This window comes from Stenella coeruleoalba (genome assembly GCF_951394435.1).
Source record: "Stenella coeruleoalba genome assembly, chromosome: 14".
Lineage (NCBI taxonomy): Eukaryota > Metazoa > Chordata > Mammalia > Artiodactyla > Delphinidae > Stenella > Stenella coeruleoalba.
In genome coordinates, this window is record NC_137160.1 from 41,998,430 (window position 1) to 42,014,158 (window position 15,729).

The window sequence follows — 15,729 nt, forward strand, 5'->3', positions numbered from 1 at the left end:
AGTGGCTGTATCAATTTACATTCCCACCAACAGTGCAAGAGGGTGCCCTTTTCTCCACATCCTCTCCAGCACTTGTTGTTCATAGATTTTCTGATGATACCCATTCTAACTGGTGTGAGGTGATGCCTCATTGTAGTTTTGATTTGCATTTCTCTAATAATTAGTGATGTTGAGCATTCTTTCATGTGTTTGTTGGCAGTCTGTATATCTTCTTTGGAGAAATGTCTATTTAGGTCTGCCCATTTTTGGATTGGGTTGTTTGTTTTTATAATACTCAGCAGCATGAGCTGTTTATATATATTGGAGATTAATCCTTTGTCCGCTGATTCATTTACAAATATTTTCTCCCATTCTGAGGGTTGTCTTTTCATCTTGTTTATGGTTTCCTTTGCTGTGCAAAAGCTTTTAAGTTTCATTATATCCCATTTGTTTATTTTTGTTTTTATTTCCATTACTCTAGGAAGAGGATCAAGAAAGATCTTGCTGTGATTTATGTCAAAGAGTGTTCTTCCTATGTTTTCCTCTAAGAGTTTTATAGTGTCCAGTCTTACATTTAGGTCTCTAATACATTTTGTGTTTATTTTTGTGTATGGTGTTAGGGAGTGTTCTAATTTCATTCTTTTACATATCACTGTCCAGTTTTCCCAGCACTACTTATTGAAGAGACTGTCTTTTCTCCATTGTATATCCTTGCCTCCTTTATCATAGATTAGTTGACCTTAGGTGTGTGGGTTTATTTCTGGGCTTTCTATCTTGTTCCATTGATCTATATTTCTGTTTTTGTGCCAGTACCATGTTGTCTTGATTACTGTAGCTTTGTAGTATAGTCTGAAGTCAGGGAGTCTGATTCCTCCGGCTCCATTTTTTTTACCTCAAGACTTCTTTGGCTATTTGGGGTCTTTTGTGTCTCCATACAAATTTTAGGATTTTTTGTTCTAGTTCCGTAAAAATGCCATTGGTAACTTGATAGGGATTGCATTGAATCTGTAGATTGCTCTGGGTAGTATAGTCATTTTCACAATGTTGATTCTTCCAAGCCAAGAACATGGTATATCTCTCCATCTTTTGGTATCGTCTTTAATTTCTTTCATCAGTGTCTTGTAGTTTTCTGCATACAGGTCTTTTGTCTCCCTAGGTAGGCTTATTCCTAGGTATTTTATTCTTTTTGTTGTAATGGTAAATGGGAGTGTTTCCTTAATTTCTCTTTCAGATTTTTCATCATTAGTGTATAGGAATGCAAGAGCTTTCTGTACATTAATTTTGTATCCTGCAACTTTACCAAATTTGATTAGCTCTAGTAGTTTTCTGGTGGCATCTTTAGTATTCTCTCTATATAGTATCGTGTCATCTGCAAACAGTGATGGTTTTACTTCATCTTTTCTGGTGTGCATTCCTTTTATTTCCTTTTCTTCTCTGATTGTTGTGGCTAGGACTTCCAGAACTATGTTGAACAATAGTGGTGAGAGTGGACTTCCTTGTCTTGTTCCTGATGTTAGAGGAAATGCTTTCAGTTTTTCACCATTGAGAATGATGTTTGCTGTGGGTTTGTCATATATGGTCTTTATTATGTTGATGTAGTTTCCCTCTGTGCCCACTTTGTGCATAGTTTTTATCATAAATTGGTGTTGAATTTTGTCAAAAGCATTTTCTGCATCTATTGAGATGATCATATGGTTTTTCTTCTTCAATTTGTTAATATGGTGTATCACATTGATCAATTTCCATTTTTTGAAGAATCCTTGCATCCCTGAGATAAATCCCACTTGATCATGGTGTATGATCCTTTTAATGTGTTGTTGGATTCTGTTTGCTAGTATTTTGTTGAGGATTTTTGCATCTATATTCATCAGTGATATTGGTCTGTAATTTTTTTTTTTGGTAGTATGTTTGTCTAGTTTTGGTATCAGGGTGATGGTGGCCTCATAGAATGAGTTTGGGACTGTTCCTTCCTCTGCAATTTTTTGGAAGAGTTTGAGAAGGATTGGTGTTAGCTCTTTAAATGTTTGATAGAATTCATCTGTGAAGCCATCTGGTCCTGGACTTTTGTTTGTTGGAAGATTTTTAGTCACAGTTTCAATTTCATTACTTGTGCTTGGTGTGTTCATATTTTCTATTTCTTCCTGGTTCGGTCTTGGAAGGTTAGACCTTTCTAAGAATTTGTCCATTTCTTCCAGGTTGTCCATTTTATTGGCATAGAGTTGCTTGTAGTAGTCTCTTAGGATGCGTTGTGTTTCTGTGGTGTCTGTTTTAACTTCTCCTTTTCCATTTCTAATTTTATTGATTTGAGTCCTCTCCCTCTTTTTCTTGATGAGTTTGGCTAATGGTTTATCAATTTTGTTTATCTTCTCAAAGAACCAGCTTTTAGTTTTATTGATCTTTGCTATTGTTTTCTTTGTTTTGATCTCATTTATTTCTGCTCTGATCTTTATGATTTCTTTCCTTCTGCTAATTTTGTGTTTTGTATGTTCTTCTTTCTCTAGTTCCTTTAGTTGTAAGGTTAGATTTTTTTATTTCAAATTTTTCTTGTTTCTTGAGGTAGGCTTGTATAGCTATAAACTTCCCTCTTAGAATTGCTTTTGCCACATCCCATAGTTTTTGGATCGTCGTGTTTTCATTGTCCTTTGTCTCTAGGTATTCTTTGATTTCCTCTTTGATTTCTTCAGTGATCTCTTGGTTTTTTAGTAATGTATTGTTTAGCCTCCATGTGTTTGTGTTTTTTACGTTTTTTTCTCTGTAATTGATTTCTAATCTCATAGCGTTGCGGTCAGAAAAGATGCTTGATATGATTTCAGTTTTCTTAAATTTACTGAGGCTTGATTTGTGACCCAAGATATGATCTATCCTGGAGAATGTTCCATGCACACTTGAGAAGAAAGTGTAATCTGCTGTTTTTGGATGGAATGTCCTATAAATATCAATTAAATCTATCTGATCTATTATGTCACTTAACACTTGTGTTTCCTTATTAATTTTCTGTTTGATCTGTCCATTGATGTAAGTGAGGTGTTAAAATCCCCCACTATTATTGTGTTACTGTTGATTTCCTCTTTTATAGCTGTTACGGTTGCCTTATGTATTGAGGTGCTCCTATGTTGGGTGCATATATATTTATAATTGTTACATCTTCTTCTTGTATTGATCCCTTGATCATTATGTAGTGTCCTCCCTCATCCCTTGTAACGTTGTTTAATTTAAAGTCTGTTTTATCGGATATGAGTATTGCTACTCCAGCTTTCTTTTGATTTCCATTTGCATGGAATATCTTTTTCTATCCCCTCACTTTGAGTCTGTATGTGTCCCTAGGTCTGAAATGGGTCTCTTGTCGACAGCGTATATGTGGGTCTTGTTTTTGTATCCATTCAGCAAGCCTGTGTCTTTTGGTTGGAGCATTTAATCCATTCACGTTTAAGGTAATTATCAATATGTATGTTCCTGTGACCATTTTCTTAATTGTTTTGGGTTTGTTTTTGTAGGTCCTTTTCTTCTCTTGTTTTTCCCACTTAGAGAAGTTCCTTTAGCATTTGTTGTAGAGCCAGTTTGGTGGTGCTGAATTCTCTTAGCTTTTGCTTACCTGTAAAGCTTTTGATTTCTCCATCAAATCTGAATGACACCCTTGCTGGGTAGAGTACTCTTGGTTGTAGGTTCTTCCCTTTCATCACTTTAAGTATATCATGCCACTCCCTTCTGGCTTGTAGAGTTTCGGCTGAGAAATCAGCTGTTAACCTTATGGGAGTTTGCTTGTATGTTATTTGTCGTTTTTCCCTTGCTGCTTTCAATAATTTTTCTTTGTCTTTAATTTTTGCCAATTTGGTTACTATGTGTCTCAGCCTGTTTCTCCTTGGGTTTATCCTGTATGGAACTCTCTGCGCTTCCTGGACTTTGGTCGCTATTTCCTTTCCCATGTTAGGGAATTTTTCTAGTATCCTCTCTTCAAATGTTTTCTCTGGTTCTTTCTCTCTTCTCCTTCTGGCATCCCTATAATGCAAATGTTCTTGCGTTTAATGTTGTCCCAGAGGTGTCTTAGGCTATTTTCATTCTTTTTTCTTTATTCTCCTCTGCAGCAGTGAATTCCACCATTCTGTTATCCAGGTTACTTATCCGTTCTTCTGCCTCAGTTATTCTGCTATTGATTCCTTCTAGTGTATTTTTCATTTTAGTTATTGTTCATCTCTGTTTGTTCTTTAATTCTTCTAGATCTTTGTTAAACACTTCTAGGATCTTCTCGATCTTTGCCTCCATTCTTTTTCTGAGGTCCTGGATCACCATCACTATCATCATTCCGAATTCTTTTTCTGGAAGGCTGCCTATCTCCACTTCATTTAGTTGTTTTTCTGGGGTTTTATCTTGTTCCTTCATCTGGTATATAGCCCTCTGCCTTTTCATCTTGTCTATCTTTATGTAAATGTGGTTTTTGTTCCACAGGCAGAAAGATTGTCATTATTCTTGCTTCTGCTCAAAATTGTATTCTTTTTTATGGCTGAGTAATATTCCATTTTACATATATATATATATATATATATATATGTATATATGTATGTATATATATATATGTATATATATGTATATATATATATACATATATATATATATGCAAGCCATATCTTCTTTATCCATTTATTCTACTGGTGGAACTTAGGTTGCTTCCATATCTTGGTAATTGTAAATAATCCTGCTATGTATATTGGGGTGCATGTATATTTTCCAATGAGAGTTCTTGTATTTTTCAGATATATACCCAGGAGTAGAATTGCTGGGTCATATGGTAATTCTATTTTTAGTTTTCTGCGAAACTGCCATACTGTATTCCACAGCGGCTGCACCAGTTTACATTCCCTCCAACAGTGTAGGAGGGATCCCTTTTCTCCACATCCTTTCCAAAATTTGTTTTTTTTTTGTTCTTTTTGATGATAGCCATTCTGACAGGTGTAACGTGATAGCTCATTGTGGTTTTAATTTACATTTATCTTATGATTAATGTTGTTGAGCATTTTTTAATGTGCCTGTTGGCCTTTTGTACGTCTTCTTTGGAAAAATGTCTGTTCAGGTCTTCTGCCCATTTTATGATTGTGTTACTTGTTTTTTGATGTTGAGTTGTATGAGCTGTTTATATATTTTGCATACTAACCCCTTATCAGTCATGTCATTAACAAATATTTTCTCCCATTCAGTATGTTGTGTTTTTGTTTTGTTGATGGTTTCGTTTGCTGTGCAAAATTTAAGTTCCTTTTTTTTTTTTGATTTTATTTCCCTTGCTTTAGGAGACAGATCCAAAAATATATTGCTATGATTTATGTCACAGAGTGTTCTACCTATGTTTTCTCCTAGGAGTTTTATGGTTTCTGGTCTTACATTTATGTCTTTAAACTGTTTTGAGTTTATTTTTGTATATGGTGTGAGAAAATGTTCTAATATTCTTTTACATGTAACTCTCTAGTTTTCCCAGCACCACTTGTTGAAGAGACTGTCTTTTCTCCATTATACATCTTGCCTCCTTTGTCATATATTAATTAAGTGTGTGAGTTTATGTCTGGGCTCTTTGTTCTATTTCATTGATCTATGTGCCAGTTCTTGTGCCAGTACCATACCGTTTTGATACTGTAGCTTTGCCATATAGTCTGAAATGAAGGAGCGTGAATCCTCCAGGATTCCTCCTCTTCTTTCTCAAGGTTGTTTTAATTATTTGCAGTCTTTTGTATTTCCCTAAAAATTATAAAATTATTTGTTCTTGTTCTGTGAAAAAAGCCATTGGTCTTTTGATAGGGATTTCATTGAATCTGTAGATTGCTTTTGGTAGTATGGTCATTTTTACAATATTAATTTTTACATCCAAGAACACAGTATATCTTTCCATCTATTTGTGTAGTCTTCAATTTCTTTCATCAGCATCTTATAGTTTTCTGAGTACCTGTCTTTTACCTCCTTAGGTAGGTTTATTCCTAGGTATTTTATTCTTTTTGATGAAATAGCAAATGGGACTGTTTCCTTAATTTTACTTTCTGATAGTTTGTTAGTGTAGAGAAATGCAACAGATTTCTGGATATTAATTTTGTATCCTGCAACTTTACTGAATTCATTGATGAGCTCTAGTAGCTTTCTGGTGGTGTCTTTAGTATTTTCTATGACTACTATCATGTTACCTACAAACAGCGACAATATTACTTCTTCCTTTCCAATTTGGATTTTTTTTTTTTTTTTTTGCGGTTCGCGGCCCTCTCACTGTTGTGGCCTCTCCTGTTGCGGAGCACAGGCTCTGGACGTGCAGGCTCAGCAGCCATGGCTCACAGGCCCAGCCGCTCCACGGCATGTGGGATCTTCCCGGACCAGGGCATGAACCCATGTCCCCTGTATCAGCAGGCGGACTCTCAGTCACTGCGCCACCAGGGAAGCCCTCCAATTTGGATTTTTAAAAATTTCTTTTTCTTGTCTGATGCTATGGTTAGGACTTCCAAGACTATGATGAATAAAAGTGACCAGAGTGGGCAACTTTGCTTTGTTCCTATCTTAGAGGAAGTGTTTTCAGCTTTTCACCAATCAGTATGATGTTATCTATGGGTTTGTCATATATGGCCTTTATTATGTTGAGGTATATTCCCTCTATTCCCACTTTAAGAGTTTTTATCAAAAATGGATGTTGAATTTTGTCAAAAGCTTTTTCAACATCTATTGAGATGATCCTATGCTTTTTATTCACATTAACTAATTTGTGGATATTGAAAAATCCTTGTATCCCTGGGATAAATTCCACTTGATCACACTGTATGATACTTTAAATGTTTCTTTGGGTTCCATTTGCTAATATTTTGTTGAGGATTTTTGGATCTGTGTCCATCAGTTATACTGACCTGTAATTTTCTTTTTTTGAGATATTTCAGTCTGGTTTTGGTAACAGGGTGTTTCTGGCCTTGTGGAATGAGTTCAGAAATGTTCCTTCCTCTGCAGTTTTTTGGAATAGTTTGAGGATAGGTGTTAACTCTTCTCTAAATATTTGATAGAATTCACCTGTGAAGCCACCTGGTCCTGGACTTTTGTTCACTGAGAGTTTTAAAATTACTGATTCAATTTCATTACTGGTAATTGGTCTGTTCATATTTTGTATTTCTTCCTGGTTCAGTCTTGTGTGATTGTACATTTCTAAGAATTTGTCCATTTATTCTAGATTGTCCATTTTATTGGAATATAGTTGTTCATAGTAGTCTCTTATGATCTTTTGTATTTCTGTGGTATCAGTTGTAACTTCTCGTCGTTCATTTCTTTTTTTTGGTGGGGGGAAGGGGACCCTCTCTCTTTTTCTTGATGACAGAAGAGAATTTTTTTCATTAATCTATTTGGCACAAACACATGTTTGTCCATATTAATTACAAATACAACATTATCCATCTTGTACCATTTTCTAAAATTTTTCCTTCTCAATTTTGAATTAGCTGGTGATTTTTATAATTAATATTTAGATGGACCCAAAGGCATATTATTATTACTTCCGTTACTCATTATTATTTGTTACACCATATAACTTACTCGTTAATTTTCTTCTCATTTACGTACATTTTCTAGAAGTTCTTTTATAAGCATCAGTGGAGTCATAAATGCTTTATTAAATAAAATTTTAAAGATATGTTTAATTTTCCTTCACTATTTTTTAAGAATTAACAGACATATAGAAACATGATTATGTGTGCTATCAAATGTATACATTTATGATTTTTTATGTATATGTATATACACTCATGTCACCATGCCCCAGGTTAAGATATAAAAAGTTTCCAGCATACTAGAAGTTTTTTCTTGTTCTCCTTCTCAGTCCATACCATTCTCCTAAAAAGTCATCTCCATTCTCACTTCTATCACCATGGTTAGTTTGGGCTGTTCTTGAATTCCATATAAATGGAAACACACAGCATATATTCTTTGGTGTCTTGATTGCTCTACTTTATAGTAATTCTTAACAGGTAAAATGATTCTTCCCATTTTATTCTTCTAAATTTATTCTGATTTAGCAGATACAAGAATGATGAAATCTAAAGTACCAGTGTGGGCAAACCTAGTAATCAAAGTTTTACACTGAAAAATTCTTAGAAGGCTGAGGAATTGGTGGCAGCAGTTGATGCTTCAGGAAATAGGGATGAGGAGATAACTAAAATAATACTTAGCTCCTGCATTCCATGACACTGGGCAATTGCTCACTTCTTAGTCAAAATCTAGTTTATTATCTGGACTGGGGAAATGGATACCACTGAGAGAAGAAAAATTAACTTCATAAGGAGGAAATTTAACCAAACATGTACATTTTAAATGCTCAGGCCCCCAATCTCTCATTATTGATCTGGCTTCTAGAATTCTGATAGGAAGCCTGTACTCTCCAGATATGGAAGGGTAAAGGACAAGCTTCTTGCCTATTTGTTTGTTGCTTTAATTTTCATTTATATTGTGAGATTATATCTTTCAGTTTCAGTTATATCTTTCAGTTCATTTGACCCTACTCCTAAAATCAGGCTTATGCATGATAGCATAGCCTGGGCAAATTCAGTAAACACATCATATATTTATTGGCCATTGGCATTTATTTTCTTGTGAATTCTTGTTTATCTTCTCTGCTCGTTTGTCTCTTGGGTAAGTTTTCCATTCCATATTGCATTGTAGGATTTTATTACACACAAATGATTTAATCTTTGATCTCTTATATGGGTTTCAGATAAATCTCCCACTCTATTATTTTGTTTATGGTGTCTTAAAAAATTGGGCTTATCTGTATTACTTGCTAATATTTTATGCAAGTTATACTTTTGTCATTTTCTCACTGTACTTTTTTCATATATTAAACTCTAAGACCATGCTTTAAAGTGACTTTTATATTTGGAACTTGTTTTCTACCTACCAGATAAGATAAGGGATTATGTAGCTTTACAGATTAGCACTGGTCTTTTCTGTGACATGTCACATAGGAAAAAGATCCCCTTGGCAACTACTTCTCTTAAATAGGCCCCTTGTTTTCCTAAGCTGTAGTTTACCGCTTTTTAGCTCTAACTGTGAGGGAGATAAGATAGTACACCAGAGCTTTAGTAATGTGTGATCTTTCCACTTTTACAGCTTCTTCTCTTCTCTTACTTTTTTCCTCTTTCTTTTTTTCTTTCCTTTCCATCCCTGTACTACCCAACCTCTGAATCAAAGGTGCTTAGGTCTCTCACCTGGAATCAAATCAAAAGGTGGTTTATTTTAAATAATTTACAAATCACTTTTCTCTCAGTTCCTTTCCATCAGAAACAAATTGAAGTTTTTTTCACTACTTACTGTTTATATCTAAGTAGTACTTTTCAGGAGTTTCTTTGGGATGGGAAAAATTTTAGGAATAGATAAATTGCATTAATCTACATGGTTAAGTCAGAAGCTAATTCAGCTATAAGTTAAAATATAATTTCCCCTTCAGTGCGGATAAAATCAACTGTTTTTTCTCTTAGGAAAGAGATAGATAAACTTAACAGTCTGTTTAATCTCCACTGTACATCAATACAAGAAGTTAATATTAATATTGAGAATGAAGAGGCAATGATTAAATTATTGAAGGAAACAAGGTCATCAAGAAAGGAATTAGCTGCTTTATCAAAAACGGTGAGTTTTCATAATTAAAATTTTTAAAAATACTGACATTAGCTTTGTGCCATGGCTATCTGAACTTACTCTCTGTTAATAATTAAATGACAGTTAGCCAGTTTCTTTCTATATTGGTTTTCTATTGCCTATTACCAGAAATTTAGCAGCTTAAAACAGTACCCAGTTATCATGAAGTTTCTCCGGGTCATAGCTCAGCTAGTTCCTCTGCTCCAGATCGTTCCTGATTGAAAGCAAGGTGTCATCAGCCCTGCATTTCTTTCTAAAGACTCCAGGATGAATCTGCTTTCAGGCTCATTCAGTTTTGGCAAAATTCACTTCCTGTGGTTTTAGAACTGAGGTCCTTGTTTCCTTGGTGGCTGTCAGCCTGGGATCATTCTCAGCTTTTAGAAGCTACCTGCATCCCCTGGCTGGTGGTTCCCTTCAGGAATGGTGAGCTGAGTCCTCTCACACTTGGTGTCTCACTGATCTTCCCTTATGACTCATCTTTTCTGCCTTCCTCTCCTGTTGCATCTCATTCACTTTAGTAAAAGGAAGCACTAGTAAAACGAAATAATAAAATGATGAAAAGAAATAATAGTTCAGTAAAAGGCAATAATATACATATTCCTGTACCAATTTGCATTCCTACCTAGAGTTAAGAATGGGTTTTTTGCGAGTTTCTATTATAAGGCTCTTGAATTATGTTTTCATTATGGCTTTTTAAATTAATCTATAATTAAGAGTGAGACTGAGCATATATTTAATGGCTTTTTTGGGGGAGGGTCATTTGTATTTCCTTTTCTGTGAAAAACCTGCTCATGGTTTTTACCCTATACATTGATCGATGTTTTTTTTTTTAATTGATTTATAAGAATTTGTTTTATGTTACAGATTCTAAATATTTTAAAGTTACATATTAAAAATATTTTCACCCAATCTTCTTTCGTTTCTTTATGGTAACTTCTCATAAGAGAAACTTCAGTTTTACTGTAGTAAGATTTAATATTTTCCTTTGAGCTATGTTTTTCTGAACTTTTAAAATAAATTTTTTATGCCTTTGAGTCAAAAAATATTCTTTGGTATTTTATTCTAAATGGCTTGAAATTTTGCTTTTCATGTTTACATAATGCTTTTAGATTAAATATGTTTAAAATATTCAAAAAAATGAATTTTTTCTCATTCTATTACTTACAAGTTTAGAAGAAATAAACTATCTGCAGAATTTTAGGAATGCATATTTTACTTGCCAGATATGAAGCATAATCAATTTGAAATTCATATATTGGTATGGTGTGAAGTGAGGTGCCAATTACATTTTTCCTTATATAGAAAACAAATTGTTATAACTTACTGTATTTACTTATATATTAATATTTAGAATCATCTCTCACATATGGGGCTTCCTTATTTGTTTTGTGTGGATCTCTTTTTCCATTCTCTTTTTAATTTGTTTGGTCTACTTAACATGTTTATCTCCATACCTAATGTCAACATTAATAAACTTCTATTATGAGCTTTGATTATCTATAATGATGAATCCCCCAGTCTTACAGTTCTTTAAGAGTTTTATGCTATTCTTGACCTTTGTGCTTCCATTAAATTTCAGCATTTTCTTGTTCATTTCCTTCATAAATTTTATTGGAATTATGATTGGAATCTCATTCATTTATGTATTATATGATGGAGAAATGAAATCTTTATGATGGGGTCCTTAAACATAAACATGATCTATCTCTCCATTTATTTGGGTAGTTTTACTAAATTGGACCTTAATCAATTTCTTGGAACTTCGTCAAAGGCAGACTCTCTCTGAAAAGTCAGCCTGTGATCAGTCAGACAGATTAACCCTTCTAACTGCACTAAATGTTAAAGTTATTTATTTTGAATTGATTTTTAATGTAATTCTAATTTGTTCATAAAGGTAGTATATATGGTAGATATTATTCATATTTTGTTAAGGCTTAATTTATTTCATACTATATAGGTAAATTGTGTAAATTTTTGATTTTGGAAAAATGCTTTCTCTGATAATGGAGTGCAGTTCTACATAGGTTCATTTTGTGAACTATGATAATTGGGTTATTTAACTCTTTTATATTTCTGATTTATTTTCTGACTAATGCATCAATTGCTATGAAAGCTGTATTAAAATATATCTCAGTATGATAGTGTATTTCTTTATTTTCATTTTTTTCTATCCATATTTTTGCTTTACATAATTTGAAGCCATATTTTAGATGAAACTAAGTTTAGAATGTTTCTAATTGATTATTTTCTTAAGATGTGTTTTATTTATATGTTTTGGGGCTATAAATTTTTAGAATCTTTGGAATGCATATTTGACTTACAGATGTGAAGTCGACATCATTAAATTCTTTTTGAACAGTTTAAGGACCATATGTACTTTCCTGACATATATTCTATTTTCCATCATGTTATGCCTCTTATTTAGTAATTCCTGTATTAAGATAATTTCTTATTAATTTACACACTAAATGTTTGATAATATTCATTCCCAGTTTAACACACGGCTCTTTCTTTTTATCAGACATTTCTAATTGGCATTGTTTTTTTTCTTGTTACTAAAGTGTATCTTTTACAAGCTTCTTTAGCGAGCTGGATTGGAATTTCTCAAAATTTTCTTTCTCAGAAAATTTTTGTATTTTGTTTTTATTTATGCAATGTAGGGGGTATGCACTTGAGTTAAGATGGGAGTGGCTTACACCACTGCATAGGCAATGTAGAAGAATCCAGAAATAGGCAAGGCTGAAAATCACTAAACTAAAACACACTGGGCTGAAGTGTCAGAGGGGATGAGTTGGGATGAGTAAGTGGGAAGAAACTGATCTTAAATAGGTAGTAATACAAGTCTCTTTGGAATCTGCCCTTGTTTTCAACCTCCAACTTCTCTCTTGCTGCCTCTTTCCCTCTAACTATTCTCTAGCTACTGGACAAACTGCAAGACACCAGAATGTGCCATGGGTTTCCTTCTTCCAGCTTTTCATAAATACTGTTCCCTCTGATTATGATGTCAGTGTTTAACTCAGCTCATCTTCTCCATCCTACTGTTGTCTGGCTGAATCCTCTCATTTTAAACTTCAACTTGGAAAATTGAAGGAAAATTCTTGGAGAAACCATTTCTTCACTTTGTTCTGTCTGCTTTGAACTCTCGTACTCTGTGTTTACCTCCATACTTGTACTGTTACTGGCACCAACAGTCTGTTGAAATCAATGATCACTTGTATACTTCTTTTTAGATTATAAGCTTTTTAAAGACAGGAAATGCATTGTGATTTTTGTTTTCTCTGTGTAACTTGCACAGTGCCTGTCCCATATTAGGCACTCGATAAAATGTCATAATAGACATTCAAAAAAAGCCATATTAGGCTTGTCAAATGAGTGAATTAACTAATGAATAAAGGAAGGGAGGGAGGGAGGGAGGTTGGCAGGGAGGGAGGAAGGAAAGAAGGAAGGAAGGAAGGGCAATGGGGGAAAATAACTTCACCTTGTGAGTCTGGAAAGCACTTGATGAGGTGGAATGTAGACTGTAGACATTGAAATAAAATATAATATAATGTTAAATAGTTACAACCTCAATTTTCTAATCATGTTGAAATTTATCATTTATAAAAATATCACTGGTAATAAAATATTTTCAAAGAGGGAAAATTCATTCACTAAACCTAAAATCACTTTTTAATTTTTTTGATCATTTCTAAAATAGCAAGTCTGGCCCTCCATAACAAAATGTTATTTTTGATGAGATACTGTGAATGTATTTATGAAGTTAGTAATATTCTTCAATTATGGAAATCATTTGTGGGCTATCATACTTTATAGAGAAGATGAGAACATGATGAAGTTTAGATACACTTTTTTTCTGTATCTTCCTCATTATAAAAACCTTTAAGCTAGATTTGCAAAGTGGGCATATTAAGCACTCAATTAAAAGCAATGATGTGCATTATTTCCGTGCATTATTTTTTGGTATGCAATCGGCACTTCTAGTTCAAGAGAAAAATAAAAGATTAGTGCTGCCTAAGTGCACACACAACCTAACTGATCCTTTAAAATTTCAAGGCATATCGTGCTTTCAATTTAGAGTCTTTACCTCATTAATGTACACTTTTCTCCAACTAGTGTTGTCATTGTATCTATGAAAATACATTTTTCCTGTCTCATTTATGCAAACAATGGATTTTGTAACCTAGAAAACATCTTGAAATTGGTTAAGTACTTTAAAAATATTGTCAAGATCAAATTTGTTTTAAATGTAGAAGTAAAGCTGCTTTTCTATAATTTTTCCCCATGTTTTCTTTGAAGTCTATTTCTCGCATAGTTCAGGAATTTGTTTTTAGAATATAATTTCATCATCTGCAACTCTTTGTTTCTTGTGATATTAAAGAAACAGCCATCTACGTTTCATTTTATCCAGTCATTTGATAAAATAATACAAATATGATGTTTAAAGATATAGAAATCCTGGGCTTCCCTGGTGGCGCAGTGGTTGAGAGTCCGCCTGCCGATGCAGGGGACACGGGTTCGTGCCCCGGTCTGGCAAGATCCCACATGCTGCGGAGCGGTTGGGCCTGTGAGCCATGGCCGCTGAGCCTGTGCATCCGGAACCTGTGCTCCGCAACAGGAGAGGAGGCCACAACAGTGAGAGGCCCGTGTACCGCAAAAAAAAAAAAAAAAAAAGATATAGAAATCCTTTGTGATTTTCATATTTTATTAAACAATGACAGGCATACAAAATATTTTTCATAATTTAGTTTACAGATAAAGTTTGTAAATAAGCGAATTCCTCTTACATATATGATATTTTCATATTTTTGGATGTTGTCTTTTTTAGTAGACATTTAATATTTATTGCTAACTTATTGCTCTAGACACTGTAAGTATAAATCCAAACACCACAAAACATCTATTAAACTATACCTTTTGATTGATATTCTTATTTCAAAATCTTTCAAATTAAGCAGTTTATTTATTAAAAATAAATAAGCTAATAATTATCATTAATACTATTAATGTACCGAATAGGAAACCAGTCTAAAGAAGCAGAGTGATTTATCTCGTGCACAAAGTTATGAAGTGATACAGCCAAACTGCAATGCAATTTTTGTTATTGTTTTATTATATAATATTTATGTGTTATATGGATAAAATGTGGTAACATATATAAAATTACACATTGCTAGTTTTTTTCACCATAAGGTTTTAATCTCTTATTATGTCTATATTTTGTGTGACGTATAAAATATTAAATAACATCTATGAAATTGGCTTTCTTTATTTCAATTTTTATTTTAAAGAAGTTGTTAATGTTATGTAAATATTGATTTCAAACCTATGCTCATTATCATTTTAAAGATTTTAAAAGTATACTCAGGTTATAAAAACTATCAGGAATAGATGATTACTTTCACAGAATGTAAGCATCTGTAAAGATGATTTTAAATGGTTTCTCATTTGACCTATTGAAATGATGTATTATATTAAAATTAAATCATTTTTAAATTCTTAGGGTGAACTCTGCTTGGTTATGGTTTATTCTTTTAATTTACTGCTGAGTTTGATTTGCAATTATTTTATATAAGATTTTGCATCCATATTCATAAGTTAGTCTGTATTTCAGTGTTCTTAATTTGTGCTATATTTGATAGATTTTCTTATCAGGATTATGCTGGTTTTGTAAATAAATTGTGAAGCTTTTCTCCCTTTCTGTTACCTGGAGAATTAAGATAGATTTAAATAACTTTTTCTTAAAATTTTCATAAAACATCTTGGTGAAAATATGACTGTTGCTTTTAAATTTTTTAGATTGTTTGAATTATTGTTTTATTTTTCATAGACAGTTGTTTTATTTTATGATGATTAGTCTTATCAGGCTATATATTTATCCTTGATATTCATTTATCATTTTTAATGGTCCTAGAAATAATCCAAATGGATTAAAAATTTCAAATGTAATATAATATGATATAGAATTCTCTTTTATACTTTTGCTTATCTCTTATTTCTAATCGTATATGTATTTTTCACTTTTTAAATGAGATTTTTCAAATTTTTAAAAATTGAATTAAAAAATAGATATGGCTCTTGGACTTAGTAATTCTACAATTTTCCAACTTCTGAAATGTT

General features: G+C 33.0%; 1 protein-coding gene across 3 annotated transcripts in view; it reads left to right on the forward strand.

Moving 5' to 3' along the window:
- CCDC178 (coiled-coil domain containing 178) overlaps nt 1-15,729 on the forward strand; it is a 239,951-nt gene that overhangs the window by 59,676 nt on the left and 164,546 nt on the right. For 2 of the 3 annotated variants that reach the window (XM_079943528.1, XM_079943529.1), the window contains one exon: nt 9,453-9,603. The exons of the other annotated variant lie outside the window; for it this stretch is intronic. In XM_079943528.1, the coding sequence (XP_079799654.1) occupies nt 9,453-9,603 (151 nt within the window). The remainder of the gene's footprint in view (nt 1-9,452; nt 9,604-15,729) is intronic. 3 annotated transcript variants of the gene reach the window in all.